The 16,880-nt window shown below is 40.7% G+C and overlaps 1 protein-coding gene across 1 annotated transcript in view; it reads left to right on the top strand.

Annotated features, from left to right (window-relative positions):
- Positions 1-262: 262 nt before the first annotated feature.
- The window catches only part of LOC122072924, a 40,995-nt gene continuing 24,377 nt past the window's right edge, over positions 263-16,880 (top strand). The window contains exons 1-2 of the mRNA XM_042637363.1: positions 263-675; positions 794-917. Of these exons, the coding sequence (XP_042493297.1) occupies positions 484-675; positions 794-917 (316 nt within the window). The 5' untranslated portion in view covers positions 263-483. The remainder of the gene's footprint in view (positions 676-793; positions 918-16,880) is intronic.

Here is a 16,880-nt window from a genome sequence, read left to right as displayed (position 1 = left end):
TGAACAAAAATAAAAACGAAAAATGATACCAAAGAGGGCTCCAATTTTTTTAATTGATTAGCATATGGAAGTGGTTTTAGTTTGCAATTGACACCCTTACCCTCTCTACCAAAAAAAAAAAAAAAAGACACCCTTACCCTCCCCGTTTTGATGGGCTGAACGAATCTCTCATAACATCCTATTCAGCCCAGCCCAAGATTGTGTTGTACTGTTAATTTCATTGGGATGGTTTAAGCATAAAATGTATTGGGCTCAGCTCACCTCCGCCCGGCCCACTTTTATTCATACGTTGGAGAAGGTTGGGGACAGAGTTTGGATGTGTTCGGTGGTGGCTGTTGGCCATGGCCCCTTTTCTCAATCCAGAATTCGGAGTTCCAGAGAGTTGGATTTGCAGGTTCCTTTGGAGGCGAAGCTCGGGACTGGACTGGTGACATTCTCCCTTTTCTGTTGCAATCTCCCAAGTCTTACATTTCCAAGTGCACTATGAGCTTAGCGCTCATACAGGGCTACTCTTCTGCGGAGGAGGAAGAAGAGCCGTTTGAAGACCTTAACTCCTCAGACGAAGACGAAGATAAAGTCAGCCGGATTCGTTCTAAGGCTGGTAATGGCTTGTTCGATTTTCCGAAAGCATCGGGCGAATCTTTGCTTCCATCAGCTTTCGAAGCATTCTCCGAAGTACCTACCTGTTGCCCTAATCCTCCAATTTCGCTTTTGAGAGAGATTTTGAATCTAATTTAATTGGTCTATATTATAGTTTCTCCATCTTATCTTTCTCTTTTCTGGGGTTTTGGAGATTGCAGGACCACCGGAGTTTCTCAACAATTCCGTTGCCGAGTTTGTTTCCACGGATGACATGAACTCCAGAGGTAAACGTGGCCGTGCGGCAGTTGGCAGAGAGAAGAAAGATCTGCCTGCTGGTAATATTTCGAAACCCCGAACCGAAGAAAGATAGGGGGGGGGGGTTCAAAAATTGAGAATAATATTTTCGAAGGACTGATAAGCTTTTGTTTTCCACACTACGAATCTTGTAATCGTTACTGGTTTTAAGATTTTTTGGGGAAGAATTATTTGCTTCTCTTAGTTTGGCACTCATGGGTTGTTGGTGCTATATATATATATATATATATATATATATATAGTCTATTGAAGAAAGAGCTCACAATTTTCTTTGGACTTCTCCAGCTGTTACTTTGTGTTTTTGGGGCTTGCTAGCTATCTTTAATGCTCCCCAAGCCAAGCAATAACCAATCTTTTTTTCCTATTGGAAATTCTGTTTGATCAGTAACATCAAAGTGTGTTGCACTATTGTTCTTGCTGTTATTTTTTAGTTTGGGAGTGGGGTGGAACTGGAAACCAGGCCTCAGAGATGAGCTCTAGCTCCAGAACTACCGAGGTCACTATTTCTGGAGATTTCTGTATCTGAATTGAGCTTCCGTTGAAGCTTGTTTTATCTTCTCCAATTCGAGTTCGACAATATCCTTTGGGAGGGGAGATTGCATCATTTTTGTAGAAATGCAACTCTTCTAGGATGATTGTAGCTCCAACGAGGTCTTGTAACTCTTCTAGGATGGAATGAAATTTTTCAAGGTTTCGAGGGAAAATTCTTTTAGGTTTGAAGGAAACTCACAATTGGAGAATGACGATTTGATGGATCAAATTCACTGCTTAGTACATGCGAATTGACCACTATTTATAGGCCAAACAAAAGTTGCAAAATGACTTAGCTACCCTCTCTTGCAAGTCCTTATGTTGATTACATAGTCCAAAGCAAAATTCCCAAGTCCAATGGTCAAGTGATGATATAGACCAGTTACAAAATGATTTGGTAGAGAAGACAACAAATTATAAGAGGAGAGTGCAAAGATCAATGGTTGCTTTAAGATTCTAAGTAGATTTCTTCTCCCAAGGCTAAGGACAACCGTCCATATGATTCTTTTAGTCTCCAAGGAGAGACTCGTAGAAAAGGGGAAAAAAAAAGTGAGTTGTTTAAGAAGACTTATTGAAGCAAGGGTTTAGTTAAAAGTGGATTCCACATCTCTTCTACCGTGGGAGGTAGAGGGTCTCTAAGAGGAGCACAGAGAATTTGGCAAGGGCTAACTTGAGCTGGACTGGAGTTAGCCTTAATACAAGGGTTGGCCTTGTTTGGACGGGTTCCTAGTCTTAGGCTTGAGCACTTCATGGGCCTCATAGGATTTAGCTTAAATTCGAGCTCATCTCCCAAATTATGTAGGTTGGTTAAGCTTGGCTTTGATATGATCGAACCTCTATAGCACCTTAGGGTGGTTGTATTGGTCTTCAAATATTTCGGCAATGTGATATGTGCCTGCATTAATAAGAGTGAGTCACTGGGTTTGGCCTGTGCCCAACGGATGATGAACTGTGACAAGTAGTGGGAACCAATTATCAAGGCCTTTGGTGGATGAACTTGGCGTGCTCAACTGATCTCTGATTATGAGCCTTATTGTATCTTCCATTACCACCAACTCTGCCTTGTTGTCTGTAAAGAAAGCTGAACCAACCAAAACATGTTAAGAAGAAGAAGCAATGCCAAAAGAGATTTAAATCCACGATAGTTTAGTGTACTCAGCCATTGTGGTGCTTACCTTTATTTATAATCCAATAAGTATAGTCTTTGTAGGAAACCTACTAAGACTCAAACACCTAATTACAATCTAATAAGGAAACCAAAAACAACTTTGACTCTAAGACTTAACTCATAGCACCATGGAGACACTCCCCCTATCGTGAACACTCTTTAACACTCCCCCTCAAGCTGGAGTGTACATATAGCAAAAGAAAGCTCCAATTTGGGCCCAACAAGATCTTTAACGAGCACAGAGAGAACTCCAATCAACCATCATAAATCCAGCAGGAATAGTAGCTCAAAAATATTAAACGTCAGTAGATAAAGAAACGTCGTGTCGAATAAATAAGCAAAGCCATAGCAACGAATAGCACCACCAAAAGCCCTTCTCAAAGAAGCACTCCAATAGCAATGAAGAACAACAACACCAAAAGTCCTTCCCAAACCAAAAGTTCTTCCCAAAGAAGGCACTCCAACAAAAGTGTAGCATTCAACAACTACATCAAAATTCCTTCCCAAAGAAGGCAATGCAACAAAAGTGTAGCATCCAACAGCTACTTAAAAAACGCTCACAAGCCTCAAATAGTGTAGCATCGGGTTGCTAGGGACCAAACAACATCAGGTCGTTGAATATAACCATTTAAAAAATAAAACTGTTGTTGAGGACATACACGAGCAAATACTTAACAATAAATCAATCTTCAATTGAAATAATTTTGAGCAGACAGTAACTCAAACTGAGAATAATCTTCAATATGCCCAGCACTTGTAGCAGTACACGTGGACAAATAATCAACATCCCAAATAATGCTTTAATCAAAAGCATCATAATCTATCCACAAAAACCTTCTTCAAAAAAATTGATCCCAAATACCTTCTCCCAAAAAAAAAGAAAAAAAAAAAGAAAAAAGAAAAAAGAAAAAAGAAAAAAGAAAAAAGAAAAAAGGAAAAAAAGATCCCAAAATCCTTCTCCCTAAAAATCGATCTCAATGACCTTCTCCTAAAAAATCTATCCCAAAAAAGCTTCTCCCAATGAAGAGTCAATCTGAAAAACCTTGACAAGAAGAATCAATCCAAAGAATGATTGATCTAACACAATAATTAATCCAAACATCCTTTCTTGTAGAAATTGATCCCCGTTAAAAAGAAAATTGATTTCAACAAAAATCAATAATAATAAAAAAAGACCACGGGAACATGCCACCTACAATCATTCAGCAACATGGATCTTTGTCCTTCAAATAGCTCTGTTTGTGGTCACATTGGAGTCAAGACTTAGCCTCTGCATGTCATATTTTACAACATCCTCTATTGTCGTTTTAGGCATACCTCTTTTTGCTCTTTCCATCTGGATATGGTCACTCCTCACCGGGGCATCCCTAGCTCTCCACTGCACATGTCCATACCACCTTAAGGAGCTTGTCTGGAATCGGGGTTACTCCCAGATCATCTCTAATCTAATCATTCCTTATCCTATATTTCTTAGTTTTTCCGCACATCCATCTCAACATGCTTATCTCTGCTACGCCCAACTTATCAATGTTACATTTCTTGAGTTCCTAATGTTCCATCCCATACATCATAACTGGTCTTACCACTGTCCTATAAAATTTTCTTTTAAGCTTTAAAGGAATGCGTCGATCACACAACACCCTATGTGCCCCTCTCCACTTTCTCCATCCTACTTTAACTCTGTTGGAAACATCATCTTCTATATCACATTCCTTGTTTATGATGGACCGCAAATATTTAAAACAATCACTTTGCGGAATCTCTCTCTCCTCAAGTTTCACCACTTCGTTATCCTTTCTTGTGTGGCTAAAATATTCGGTACCCACAAAAAATCAATTCCAAAAAAAAAAAAAAAAAAAAAAAAATGTATCCCAAGAAAATCAATTCCAACAACTGTTTGATCACCTCCAAAATTTCGAATTCAACACCAGTAACAATCAAAACAAAGGGAAACGTGCTTGTTTGCATGTAGCAGTAATGAAACATTCAAGTATGATTTCCATCAAATCTTCAGGGAACCTAGTTCTAGTTCTTCTTCTCTTTCTATGAACTAGGGTTTCATCATAAACCATAGAACCTTGAAACAATTTTCAAACCGGCAATCAAGGAGAGAATCTATTACTGACAATGGCAAGCAAGGAGAGAATCTGTTACTGACAAACTGCTCTGATACCATGTAAAGAAAGCTGAACCAATCAAAACCTGTGAAGAAGAAGAAGCAAAACTAAGAGAAAGATCTAAACCCACAATACTTTAGTGTACTTAGCCATCGTGGTGCTCACCTTTATTTGTAATCCAATAAGTATAGTCTTGATAGGAAACCTACTAAGACTAACACCTAATTACATTCTAATAAGGAAACCGAAAACAACTCTTAACTCCAAGACTCAACTTATAGCTCGATGGGGACACTCGCCCTATTGTGAACACTCTTTAACATTGTCCACTACCTCGATCCTCTGCTCTCTAACCTGTCTCTACTTGGCATTGCCTCCATACTATGCTTGGTTTGCTGGAGGTCTCATCTCTCTTTGCCTCTACTCTCTACCAACTTTTCTTGTGGGGTGGCATTTTTCTTTTTCTTTCCTTGGCTGGCTTTCTCCTTTTTCTGTGTCTGCTTCTGCTGAGCCTGCTCCTATGGTCTAATCTCCATTCTTGGGTCAGAGTCTTTTAGTTAGAGACATTTGCACAGGAGCACAGTCAGTGCCGGAAAATCAACTCGAAGTCAAATTTACATGCACTGCCATTTTCTGAAAACAGTGTGAACCATGCATGTTGTCATACATGTATCTTTCTATGTATAAGTCTTAATGACTTGACTTCAGTTTCATTTGAAATATCCTGGCAAATACTCCAACTTCATGATTTTGCTTCCATTAGAAAATCAATGCATTATCTTCAGAAATCTGCTCGAAAAAGTCCAGTTGCAAAGCCATTCTCCCCTTAAGTGGCCTGGCAGTGATGCTACCACATGCTGGTGCCAGCGCTGCGTGACAGTACAGAAATGTCTATACCTCTCTTGTCTGATCTCCAATTGACCTTATTCTTTTTTCTATGTAAGCTGACTTGAAGAGTTACATTTCTCATGAGATGATCTTCAACTCAGGTGCAGTGCATGGGTTCCAAAATCAATCTTGAAACTGATGCGTATGCTGAAACTGCTACCTGAAGAATACACGGTAAGCCTGAAGAACAAGTCATAACTTCCCACTCCGATATCGGATTGGCATGATTCTAATTTTCATGGAAATCTAACTCAAAGATATTTATTTCTCATGTTTTGTGCTCCTACAAGTTCCAACTAGATGGCAGCCCAAAGAATCCGTGAAGTTACTGATACAACATAAACATGTAATCTTCCCTTCGGTAACATTACCTTATTATGCACATTAGGGCTTGAACATGCATTCTAATCATGCCAACACATCTCTCAATTGCCAACTCATGATGATGCAAACCGTATCAGCCATACTCCCAATTTCCAGCTATGCCAACTGAGCCATCCATCTCACTGACGCTTACAACTGTACATGATGCCTTTGATGACTGTACCATCTCAACCATGATTATCAACCGATTCTCCAACTATGCCAACTGAGACATCTCTCTGACTCTGCCACTGCACTGATATTGTTTGCTGCTCAAAACTATTCTGAAGGTACTGCTTATGCAAAGCATGGTTTAAGATCTCGGCGAGATCTCGTTTTTTTAGATTAGCGAGACGAGATCACATGCAAGGTGTAAAAACGACAAGATCTCGCCGAGATCTCGCCAAATCTCACTAAATCTCACCAAATCTCGCCAAAATCTTGCCAGATCTCGCCAATATCTTGTCTCTCTCTCTCTCTACTTTTTTGAAGAAAAAACACTAAGGGGCAAGAATTTTGGTGCTTTTGCTTGAGGATCTCCATTCCTATCTTATGTCATTTTAAATTTTCAAATGTATGTTAATGTGATTGATTAGTCATCAATGTTAATTGTTAATCAATTAAGTAATTATCTATGATGTCTTTTAAATTCTTGAGATTATGGTGTGTCATGTGTTGGTTTTGGAATGTGGATTGTGGAATAGAGCATACTAGCCTAGGGTCTGAAGAGCTAGAGACTACTTACAAAGGGTGCGAAGTCAAAGTACCATTTTAAGTTAGATTTTAAAAAATTGATGTTTCCATTGTGTTTAGAATTCCTAAAATAGGGTAAATACCTAGCTTCACGGACTACAAAGACCATATGACCATCGAGACCAACCATCGAGTTGACCGCGAAAAAATACATGATCTTGGCGAGATCTCTCTTTTTTGGATTAGCGAGATGGGGGACGAGCGCGAGATCTTAAACCATAATGCAAAGTGCAATTGCAAGCTATTGCACTAAATCTTCGACCCTTGCCACTAGCTCAAACTAACTGATGCAGATTAATTACCAAAATAGGTTTGTTTTATTAGGAATAAGCTTAGGGTTGGGTTCCATACATGTTGGGCCTTTGATCCCATGTATTTTGAGTGTAATAGACCACTTTTATGGGTCTAAAAGGGGGGCTCTAAGATTGAGTACGAGATTACTAGTTAGTTTCCTTTTTCCATTAGTTTCCTTTTTTGGGTTTGATTTGAGTTATATTTGTTTCCTTAGGAGTCAAGTTGTTAATTGAGTCAAGTCATTAGTAGTTAGTTTCCTTTTTCAACTAGTTTATAATTTCAGTTAGTTTCTAATTTCAATTTTTAGTAACTATTGTATTAGGAGAATATTTGGTTTCCTTTTTGAGGAACCTTCTATTTTGTAATTCCCTCCCCCATTAACATTATAAATAAAGAAGAGGAGGCTCCTAAAAGCTTGGAATGATTTTGATAAAAAAATAATGGTTGTTGCTATTTTCTTCTTCATGAAGAGTTGTCTTGTGTTTGATCAAGGTTGAAGGAATTGGTGTTTGATCCAATTGACTCTTTGCGGCGTGAAGTCCAAGAGGTCTCTTCAACTATTATTTCTTTCTTTTCAAAGTTAATTGCAAGGTTCTTCAAATCAGGTAAGAGATCTGAAACTGTGATTGAATTCTGGTTCTGGAAATCTCCAGATTTCTTCCTATTGCCCCTACTCTATTCTGGAAGATCCAACCAGCCTATGGCCCTCCCCTTTTGATCAATTGTTGGGTTTATTAAGAGGGAGGCTCGACCTTAATTTGGGACCAATCAGACCAGGGGTTTGTCTGGTTCTGAGTTTCCTTCAATTCTGGCCGATAGTGTTCTCTGCCTAGAATTGATTTCTGTTTTTTTTTTTTAATCTGTGTTGAAGTTGACTGCTGCTTTTATTCTCCATTGAACTGGACCTTTAATCAGTAATTAGACTTGTTATTAGTTCCTTAATAATACTCTACTGAAGTTCTAGAAATTACTGCCAGATCTCAAAACCTGCTGTCAGAATCAAGTTCTGATTTGGTTATCAATTCTTGTGATATTTTGATTCTAATTGGACCTTATTCAAATACTCTAGTTTTGTTGGTGAAATTCTATTTGTTGGTGCAAACTCTGCTACCTGAAATTCTAGATTCTGGATCTGATAATTCTGGTTTTTCAAGAACTTTGCTAACTGAAGCCTATAAGCAAGGATTAAAGTATCGGTATCGGTCGCCGTATCGATCGGCCAAAATTAAGATACGTATCGGAGGGTATCGTATCATATCGGAGATACACTAAGATACGCTAAAGATACACACATAAATGGATATAAAACATTTTTTTAAACACTTTTGCATAAAGAATTTGTTAAAAAAAGCTATTGATAACATGTATTATGCATAAACACTAAATTGAGGGTATCGTACTAAGAATTCAAGGTCTGTAGTTGTCCCATAAATGTAAAATCCTTGTTCCCAACCTTGATTTCCACTTTAGTTAGAGAGAAATATGGCTGACAGCAACTTTGGAACAAAAACCCTTCAAAAAATCGTTTTTTTCTGAAAAATTACCCATATTGGCCATTATATGACCGTAGCACCGATACGTATCGATACTCACCTATACGTACCGATATATATATCGATACTCACCGATACGTACTGTATGCCGATACGTACCGATCGATACATACCGATACTCACCGATACGTACCAATACATACCGAAACGTACATTTTACCTCAATTTTATATTTCTCATAGAGTCGTATCGTATCGATGTGTATTAGTGGTGTATTGATGCATATCGGTATGTATTGTAGGATATATATCGATACAAAATGATTTAAAAAATTCAATGTATCGTATCAGCCGACTAAATTTAAGATACGTATCGGAGGGTATCGTATCGGTATCGGAGATACTTAAAACCATGCCTATAAGTGATTGGCAAAAATTCCCTCTCGAGCCTCTCTTGCATTTCTACTTAGGTGGTGATTGGCTCAAGTCTTAGGCATAGTCATCATGGCGTCGTCAAGGCGGCAATATGGCGTCCTGACGGAAAAAGAAGTTTATGGCAGTGCTACGATTTACGTGACTCACAAATGGTGGTCGCTATTGGCTGATAGGCGTCGCTATGGCACCGCCATAGATGCCAGGTCACGCCTGATTCACTAGGCGGTCGATTTTTTGTAAAATGCAGGGTGATTTGATAGGGCTATGTTGATTTTTTATGATTTGATGTTGCTTAATGTTGGTTTTATATGTTATAGGGTATATATTGTAGGCTTGTAGCATGCTAAATAACTTAGAAAATAAGGGAAATAAATAAATAGCATACTAAATAACTTTAGAAAATAGGGAAAATAAAAAATGACAAATGGGCAATTTGACCACCATGGCAATGCCATAACGGGCGATTCATCGCCAAATCTATTAGCCACCCCTCCACCGCCTTGGATCGATTTGACGTCGTGATAGCTATGGTCCTAGGTGGCCCTCTTGGTACTCAAGTCTGTCCAGAAGTCTTGGGCGGCTCCAATAAGCTTGAACTTAGCAAATCGGTAGCGGACTTCCTCTGGCATATCGTAGAAATCGAAGTACCTATCCATCTGCTTGATCCAATCCAGAAGGATCCTAGCATCAATCTGACCATCATAGGTAGGGGCATCTACCTTGATCATCCGTCTGACATCAAAGCCCCTATCATGATGCTCATAACCCTCATCCTCTCCATATTGGGTTTGGTGTCTTGGCGGTGGGCCTCGACCCCTACCCCGACCCCTACCATGCCCTTGGCCTTGGAAGTTATCCTCTATCTGGTCATAACCATCAGCGTGGTTAGTCTCGTTCACTTCCTCAGGGTTAGGGCCTCTGTCCCTAGGTTCAGTGTCAGTTGTGTTACGGCTTTACCGTCCATCAGGGTTTTAGGCACTTGTCTCGAGGGCAACCAACTTATCGGTAAGGGTTTGGAGATGGGCAGCTTGCGTCTCCTGTATAGCTTGGCTAGCTTGGAGGGTAGCTTGGATGGCTTTCATGAATTCAGCCAACTGCTCAGGTTGGGTGGGGGTGTCAGAAAGGTCAGACATATTCTGGTATGCTCTACCACTAAGAGTGGACATAAGGAGGTGGGCAGCCAAGGTACGGTTGCCACCAAAGACTCAATGATGGGGACATCAGCCCAAGCTTTAGGGTTTACCTGAGGAGGCGGCACAGAGAACCATCCAACCTGAACTCTATTTGGTTGGATGGTTAAGGATCAAATTGGGGCCCACCTTTGGAGAGCCACGCAGGAACTCAAGCAGATGTATATGGGCCCCACTAGCAGTCAACGCAAGGAAGAGGACTCCTTATCTATTTTATGTTTTTTTCTGTTAGGAAATAAATCTGTTTTAATTAAGTAGTATTTTTATTTCCCTAAAGAGGTTAGGACTCCTTCCGTATTTTGCAGATTCTGTTTTTTTTTTTATTTTTTATTTCTCTTATTTGTTTCCTAAAGTATAGAACTCTTTATTTAGCAGATTCTGTTTGGATCTTTTCCTTTTCTTAGAAGTTTATTTTATAAGTACATTGTAAGGCCGATGGCCAAAGGTCCTAATTAATGAATGAAGATTATTCAAGGCAAAACAGCCCCCAAACCCCCCCTACGAATTCTCTCTCGCTGCCCTCTCCCTCTTCTCATCTCTCACTCTCGGTCTCCCTCTGTTTCTCGCCTCCTCTCTCTCCCATTCTCCTTCTCCCTTTCTTGACCTTCATCCCTCTCTTTTCCTGTTGCTGCTGCCCTATTGTAGAAATTGTTCACCATTATTAGAGATTATCTCCATTGAGAAAACCCCCAACTGGGTTGCTGTTGGAACTTCACCAACAATTGGGACTGCTGTTCTTTATCAAGTAGGCTGGACTACAACTCTTTATTTTGGAGGACCTCGAGTTCTTCTCTTCTCCTCAGACTTCAGACAGCAAGAAAATAAGTAAAGAACCCTCCTGTTCTACATTCATTGGCCGCCCATTACCTCCATTAGTCCCTACTGAAATCTGAACATATACCTTTTCTTTTTAAGCCAATACTTTCCTAAAGAAACTTCTGTTGTTTTACCTTTCATTAGTTGGTTGATTTTAGGCATTGTTTGGTTTACTTAGTTTGCTTAATGTCTTGATTGACTCGTGCTAAACTTAACACAGTTGTTGCCATGTTTCCTACCCCATATTCCCACCTGAAGCTTGAGTGAGTTTATGTGCTTTTATGCTTAGACTATTATTGTTCATTGCTACATTATTCATTAATCTCACTTTACTTGCATGTTAATTTTGTTTGCTGAGTTTCCCTTACCTTGTTCAACCCAAGGCCCTTGAGTTTACCCTACCTGGTTAGTTAATCTTGTAGAAAACCTAGTCACCTAGGAATCCCTTATATCACTCAAGGTCTACTCAGAATCTCCAATTGAGATAGGTAGTTAGCCCTCTCAATCTTGAGGTCAGAAATCTCCCTCTCAAGTATCTGCTTTTGGAGGGAATAACGTACTTCAATTTTTATGATATGCCAGAGGAAGTCCGCTACCAATTTGCTAAGTTTAAGCTTATCGGAGCTGCCCAGGACTTCTGGATAGACCTAGAGTACGAGGAGGACCACCTAGGACTTGAGCCAATCACCACCTGGGTAGAAATGCAAGAGAGGCTCAAGAGGGAATTTTTGCCTGTCACTTATAGGCTCCAGTTGTTGAATGAAATGAATACCCTAAAGCAATGAAAGTTGACTGTGACTGAATACATGAGCAAGTTCAATGAATTGAAAATTAAAAGCCGTATTTGGGAGGATGTTGAGCAGACAATATCCAGATTCCTTATCAGGCTCAACTCCGAAATTCAGTCTCGTATGGCACCCCACCTAGTGCGAGACGTTCCACAGGCCTTCAGGATAGCCCTTGAGGTGGAATCCTCCATGAGAACTTATTCTCAGAGGAAGAGTTTCCAAGCTGGGGAGTCCCAATTTAAAAAACAACCCCAAGGCTCAACTGGATTCCCAAAACCCCTTGCTACACCACAACGTCAATTTGACAATAGGGGTGAAGGAATTTTGGGAGAAGCACCTAAGAGTAGTGGGCGACAACAGTGTTTCAAGTGTCGTAGGTTTGATCACTTCTCCAGAGAATGTCCCAATAGGAATCTTTATGTGGGAGAGCAGACTCTTAAAGAAGGTGACCAAGAGGGTTTTCAGGACCATGAGTATGAGGACCATAGACCATATGAGACCATATTTGATGAGGACACCGAGGCCGGTAACCTCAAGCTCAGCATTGTGCGATGCATGGTCTCACAACCTAGGAGTAGTGATGATTGGCGGCGAACTAATATTTTCATCACTTACACATGCCATTAGGGCAAGAACTGCCGTGTCACCATCGACAGTAGGCGTTGCATGAATGTGGTCGCCAAGAGCGCTTTTGCTCGAATGAGCCTCAAACCTGAACCTCACCCCAAGCCTTACAAGGTTGCCTGGGTAGATCAGTCCACCATCCCCGTTAATCTGAGGTGTCTAATTCCCCTACACTTTGCAGGATATGAGGATCGAGTGTGGTGTGATGTCTTAGAGATGGATGTTGCCCACATCATCCTAGGTCGACCCTGGTTATATGACCGGGATGTCACCAATTACGGGAAATCTATCACCTATGTCTTTGAGTTCAGAGGGAAGAAAATCAGACTGACCCCTAGTGCCCCTAGGGAAGTTAGAGTTCAGAACACAAGGGAAGTACATTCAAACACACCACCACCAAAACACTCAACATTTTAAATCAACTACAATTTGAAGGAGAGTGTCAAGAGTTAGGGGTGATTTATGCTCTAGTTGCCATAAGAGTAATACCGATAGGTCACGCTTATTCACTGAGGCTCCTAGAGAAGTACAACCCTTGTTGAGGAAATTCGAGAGGTTATTCCCTGAGGAACTACCTGATGAGTTACCGCCTATGCGTGACATCCAGCACGCTATTTACTTAGTTCCAGGATCCTCTCTCTTGAACTTACCCCATTACCGAATGAATCCTAAAGAACACGCCGAACTCAAATGGTAAGTAGACGAACTGTTATAGAAGGGATTCATTAGGGAAAGCCTTAGCCCGTGTGCTGTACCTGCCTTGCTCACGCCAAAGAAAGATGGCACCTGGTGTATGTGAGTTGATAGTAGGGCCATCAATAAGATCACCATCAAGTATAGGTTCCCTATCCCTAGGCTTGATGACATGTTGGATATAATGGCCAACTCTTCGATCTTTTCGAAGATTGATCTCAAGAGTAGGTACCACCAAATTAGGGTTAGGCCTGGAGATGAGTTGAAGACAGTCTTCAAGACGAAGGATGGCCTCTTTGAGTGGTTAGATATGCCTTTTGGCTTGTCAAATGCACCTTACACCTTCATAAGGATAATGAATCAAGTGCTTCAACCATTCATTGGCAAGTTCCTAGTGGTTTACTTTGATGACATCCTCATCTATAGTAAGAGCTCGTCTTCCCACTTGGATCACTTACAGAAGGTTTTTCATGTGCTCCTACGAGAGAAATTCTAAGTCTACCTCAAGAAATGCATCTTCATGAGTGATCAAGTCATCTTCCTAGGATTTGTTGTGTCAACTCGGGGAGTATCTGCTGACCTTGAGAAAGTGAACGATTGTAGAGTGGCCTGAGCCAACTAATGTCCATGAGGTATGAAGCTTTCATGGCTTAGCCACTTTCTACAGGAGGTTCATCTACTGGTTTAGTTCCATTATGTCTCCTATCACCGATTGCATGAAAAAGGAGTTTTAATGGACTAAGAGTGCTATGAAGGCCTTTAATGAGATTAAAAAACTTATGACTGAAGCTCCAGTCCTACGCCTCCCGGATTTCTCTAAGGTCTTCGAAGTGAATTGCGATGCATCTGGTATTGGAATAGGTGTTGTCCTAGGACAAGAAGGCCACACTGTTGCTTATTTTAGTGAGAAACTTAATGAAGCTAGGCAATGATATTCCACATACGACAAGAAATTCTATGTGGTTGTCTAATCATTGCGCTATTAGTGACATTACCTTTTACCTTAAGAATTTGTGCTTTTCTCTGACCACTAGGCTCTGAGATACCTGAGTGCCCAAAAGAAACTTAATCAGAGACATGCCAAGTGGGTTGAGTTTCTCCAAGAGTACACTTTTGTACTTAAGCACAGACCTGGTGTCGAGAATACTGCTATAGATGCATTGAGCCGGGTGAACATGTTCTTCAGTTGCACTAATGCTAGGAGTTGGGCTAGTGTGTTATTTCAGGCAATGAGTGTAGAGGTTGTAGGGTTCGAGCGAGTTAAGGACCAACACCCCACCTATCCTGATTTTAGTGAGCCGTTCACTTCCTTGAGTGATGGCAACCCGGTCAACCGCTCGGACTTCCTACTTAGGGAGGGCTTCATTTTTAAAGGAAGCAAGTTGTGCATTCCCAGGGCTTCACTCCGAGATTTCTTGATCTGGGAATTGCATGCTGGGGGAGTCGCTGGCCATTTCGGTCGAGATAAGACCATCACCCTCGTTGAGGACCGATTCTTTTGGCCAGGACTGAAGAGGGATGTTGCTAAAGTTGTAAGTCAGTGTAGGACATGCCAAACTGCCAAACAACAAAAAGCAGAATATGGGTTTGTACACTCGCCTACCTGTTCCCCATGCCCCGTGGCAAGACCTTAGCATGGATTTCGTGCTTGGTTTGCCAAAAAACTTCGAGAGTCCATGATTCAGTTTAATTCAAGGATTAAAGTATCGATATCGGTCGCCGTATCGGTCGGTCAAAATTAAGATACGTATCTGAGGGTATCGTATCGTATCGGAGATACGCTAAAGATACACATAAATGGATAGGAAACATTGTTTTAAACACTTTTGTATAAAGAATTTGTTAAAAAAAGCTATTGATAACATGTATTATGCATAAACACAAAATTGAGGATATCGCACTAAGAATTCAGGGTTTGTAGTTGTCCCATAAGTGTAAAATCCTTATTCCCAACCTTTATTTCCACTTTAGTTAGAAAGAAATATGGGCGGTAGGAACTTTGGAACAAAAACCCCTCAAAAAATAATGTTTTTTCTGAAAAATTACCCATCTTGGCCATTATATGACCGTGGTGCACTATATCGGTACATACTGATACTCACCGATACGTACCGATCGATACACACCAATACTCACCGATCCGTACCAATACATACCGAAACGTACATTTCACCTCGATTTTATATTTTTCATAAAGTCGTATCGGTGCATATCGTATCGTATCGTTGTGTATCGGTGGTGTATTGATGCATATCGGTATGTATCGTAGGGTATATATCGATACGAAAGGATTTTAAAAATTTCATGTATCGTATCAGTGTGTATTGTATTGGTCGGCTAAATTTAAGATATGTATCGGAGGGTATCGTATCGGTATCGGAGATACTTTAAACCATGAGTTTATATGGTTGTAGACCGCTTCTCGAAGATGGCCCATTTTATCCCATGCTCTAAGACCTCTGATGCAACCATAGTAGCCAGACTTTTCTTTAATGAGGTTGTCAAGTACCATGGGTTGCCCCTCACTATAGTGTCCGATAGGGATGTTAAGTTCACCAGCCATTTTTGGGCGACCCTATGGCGGATGATGGGTACGAAGCTCCGCTTTTCCTCTGCTTTCCACCCTCAAACCGATGGCCAGATCGAAGTTGTCAATAGGAGCTTAGGGAATTTATTTCGTTGCCTCATAGGAGAACACCTTATCAGTTGGGATCGAGTCTTTAGCTAGGCCGATTTTGCATACAATAGCTCTAAGAACCGTACCACTGGTCTGTCTCCCTTTGCGATTTGTTCAGGATACCAGCGTTGGGCACCCATAGACCTTTCCCCGTCGTGTCTAGTTCCAGGACCTCCCAGTCAACCGAGTTTTTTGCTCAACATATACATGATTTGCATGCAGGTATAAGAAGACAGTTAGCACTGAGCAACGAGCAATATAAGTCGAAGGCAGATGTGCACAGAAGGCTACAAGAGTTTCAAGAGGGCGATATGGTGATGGTTAGAATTAAGCCGTAATGCTTTGTTAGGGGAAAAGCAAGCCAGTTGCATGCTCATAGCACATGTCCGTTCAAAGTACTCAAGAGGATCGGTGCCAATGCGTATGATCTTGATCTGTCAGCTAATATAGAAATCAGTAATGTTTTCAATGTTGAAGACCTTGTCTCATACCATGGTACCACTACCATTACTATTACCCCTTTTTATCCTGAAAACTTTGAGAACTTCTCCTTCACCATTGATGAGACTACTGAACCAAACCAACCACTTCCCCCCACCTCATTTCCACCTATGCCTACGGTCGTGAGAAGGACTGAAGAAGTTGAGAAAATCCTTGATGAGAAGATTGTGTCCACACACCTTGGAGGTTCTAGAGAGTTCTTGGTCAAGTGGCGTGGACGTTCGGAAATTGACAACACCTGGATCATAATGCAAGAAATCCAACAACTCAACCCAGACCTGCATGAATATTACATGAGCTTTAATTCACCGGAGGTGAATTCTTCCAAGCCGGGGAGAGTTGATGGGGACATCAAGATGTATAGCCGAAGGAAGAAGACCCAACCTACTTTGTGGTTGGAGGATTAGAAAAGGAAGAAGAAGAAAGAAGAAGAAGAAACAGGCGGAAGAAAGGGAGGCTCGATCCAGCCTTTCCAGCGCTGGATCGAGTCCCTCTCCTTCCAAATTCTGTCCAGATCTTGTGGACCCACTTTGATGTGTTAACTTAGTAGTTTTTTATTTCCTAATATCTAGTTTAGTTAGACTTTGAATTACGTTGGAAACTACTCTAGTTATTTTTTTTTTTTTATTATTTCTTTTTTTTAGAAACTGCTT

This window comes from Macadamia integrifolia, chromosome 3 (genome assembly GCF_013358625.1).
Source record: "Macadamia integrifolia cultivar HAES 741 chromosome 3, SCU_Mint_v3, whole genome shotgun sequence".
In the NCBI taxonomy this organism is placed as follows: domain Eukaryota; kingdom Viridiplantae; phylum Streptophyta; class Magnoliopsida; order Proteales; family Proteaceae; genus Macadamia; species Macadamia integrifolia.
This window is presented reverse-complemented; position numbering and strand designations above follow the sequence as displayed.